At 52.7% G+C, this 1,542-nt stretch overlaps 1 protein-coding gene across 1 annotated transcript in view; it reads left to right on the plus strand.

Moving 5' to 3' along the window:
• LOC112145680 (plasma membrane calcium-transporting ATPase 2) overlaps positions 1–1,542 on the plus strand; it is a gene marked incomplete in the record, with an annotated part of 77,027 nt that overhangs the window by 72,985 nt on the left and 2,500 nt on the right. Inside the window, 1 exon segment of the mRNA XM_024271061.2 lies at positions 846–1,053. Within this exon segment, the coding sequence (XP_024126829.1) occupies positions 846–1,053 (208 nt within the window).

Consider the following 1,542-nt stretch of genomic DNA (forward strand, 5'->3'; position numbering starts at 1 on the left):
TCTACAAACACACATGAATCTACAAACACACATGAATCTACAAACACACATGAATCTACAAACACACGTGAATCTACAAACACACGTGAATCTACAAACACACGTGAATCTACAAACACACACGCACACACATCCATGCTTGTACAGATCCACGTGCACAGACACATGCACACATAAGTTACAACATTTTTAAAAAATGTTACATTTGGAGGTAGACCAGATTTCGTATAAATTCTTCAGAACATGGGGGGGGTCCGGTGTGGGCTCTCTAGACTCTAGTTGTTGTTGCTGGAGCTGTGGAACGTTGAGGCTGAGCAGGTGACAAAGAGCTGGCAGCCAATGAGGTTCTTCTGTTCCCCTGGAGGGGCTGGGGGGGGCGGGTTCCTCCAGCAGACGTTCTTCTGGTTCCTGCGGCGCTGCAGCTCTGTCCAGGACTCGCCACTGTCATCTCTTTCTTAGTCCTGATTTGTCGCTCGGCTCTTCTTCTCTGTTTCTGTGTTAACGTTTCCTTCAGCAGACAAACGCTCCGCTGGCAGATGAAACTAACTCCGCCTCTTTTTCCTGTCTGTCCTTTTTTCAATGAAGTCATGTGACACATTTGAACCAAAACCATAAATATTCCAACTCAAAGTAAGACAGAGCTGTCGGCTTTGATTTGAAGGTGAGCAGATGTTGGAGTCACAGGACTGAGGTTCAGCTTCAGCCTCGGCTTCAGCTGCTCCGCTAGAACGATGAGGAGCGTCTCCTGAAACCTGCTTCCTGTGTCCTCGGCGCTGCGTCTCTGCAGACTTCCTTCTGTCTCTGTTCTGCTTTCTAACACGGTGTTGTGGCTGTCCTTCCTTCAGATGGATGTGGTCTATACCTTCCAGACGGGCCAGGCGGCGGTCCCTGGCGCCCTGCGCCGCCAGCCGTCTGTCGTCAGCCAGCACAATGATGCCACTGCTGCCAAAACTCTCTCTAGCCCCACCCACGTAGGGCTTAGCTCCTCCTCCTCTCTCACCAACTCGGCTGGGGCTCCGCCCCCAGCTGCTGCTTCCTCCTCCTCTGCAGGCAGTGAGTCTGTGACTGGAGGCCGGCTAACGCCACGCCGCGCCGGCCGGACTCGGTTTTCTGTGTTTGAACGCTGCTTGTGTCTTCTGCGGGGGTCTGCAGGCCCCGCCCACAGCTTCAGATGGGGGAAGCCTCAGCATTTACTGTAACTTTTCAACCGTTAACAGGATCGTTCCAGCAGATCCTGGAGGAGAAAAGCGGCTCCAGAATCTGCTGGAACGATCCTGTTGAAAAGTTACTTCATGCTGAAGGAGTTCAAGTTAATGAAGAGAGAAAAACACGTAAACATCTGCAGAACCTCAGGAGGTCCCTGGAGTCTCTCCTGATGGCATCCTGACTGAAGTTATGTGGTGTTCATGACGGGCTGCAGACCACCTGACCCCCCACCCTCATCATCTTCATCGCTCTGTAAAGCCTCCTCCTCCTGCTCCTCCTCCTCTTCCTCCTCCTCCTCCTCCTGCTCCTCCTGCTCCTCCTCCTCCTGCTCCTCCT

The sequence above is a fragment of the Oryzias melastigma genome, linkage group LG5 (assembly GCF_002922805.2).
Source record: "Oryzias melastigma strain HK-1 linkage group LG5, ASM292280v2, whole genome shotgun sequence".
In the NCBI taxonomy this organism is placed as follows: domain Eukaryota; kingdom Metazoa; phylum Chordata; class Actinopteri; order Beloniformes; family Adrianichthyidae; genus Oryzias; species Oryzias melastigma.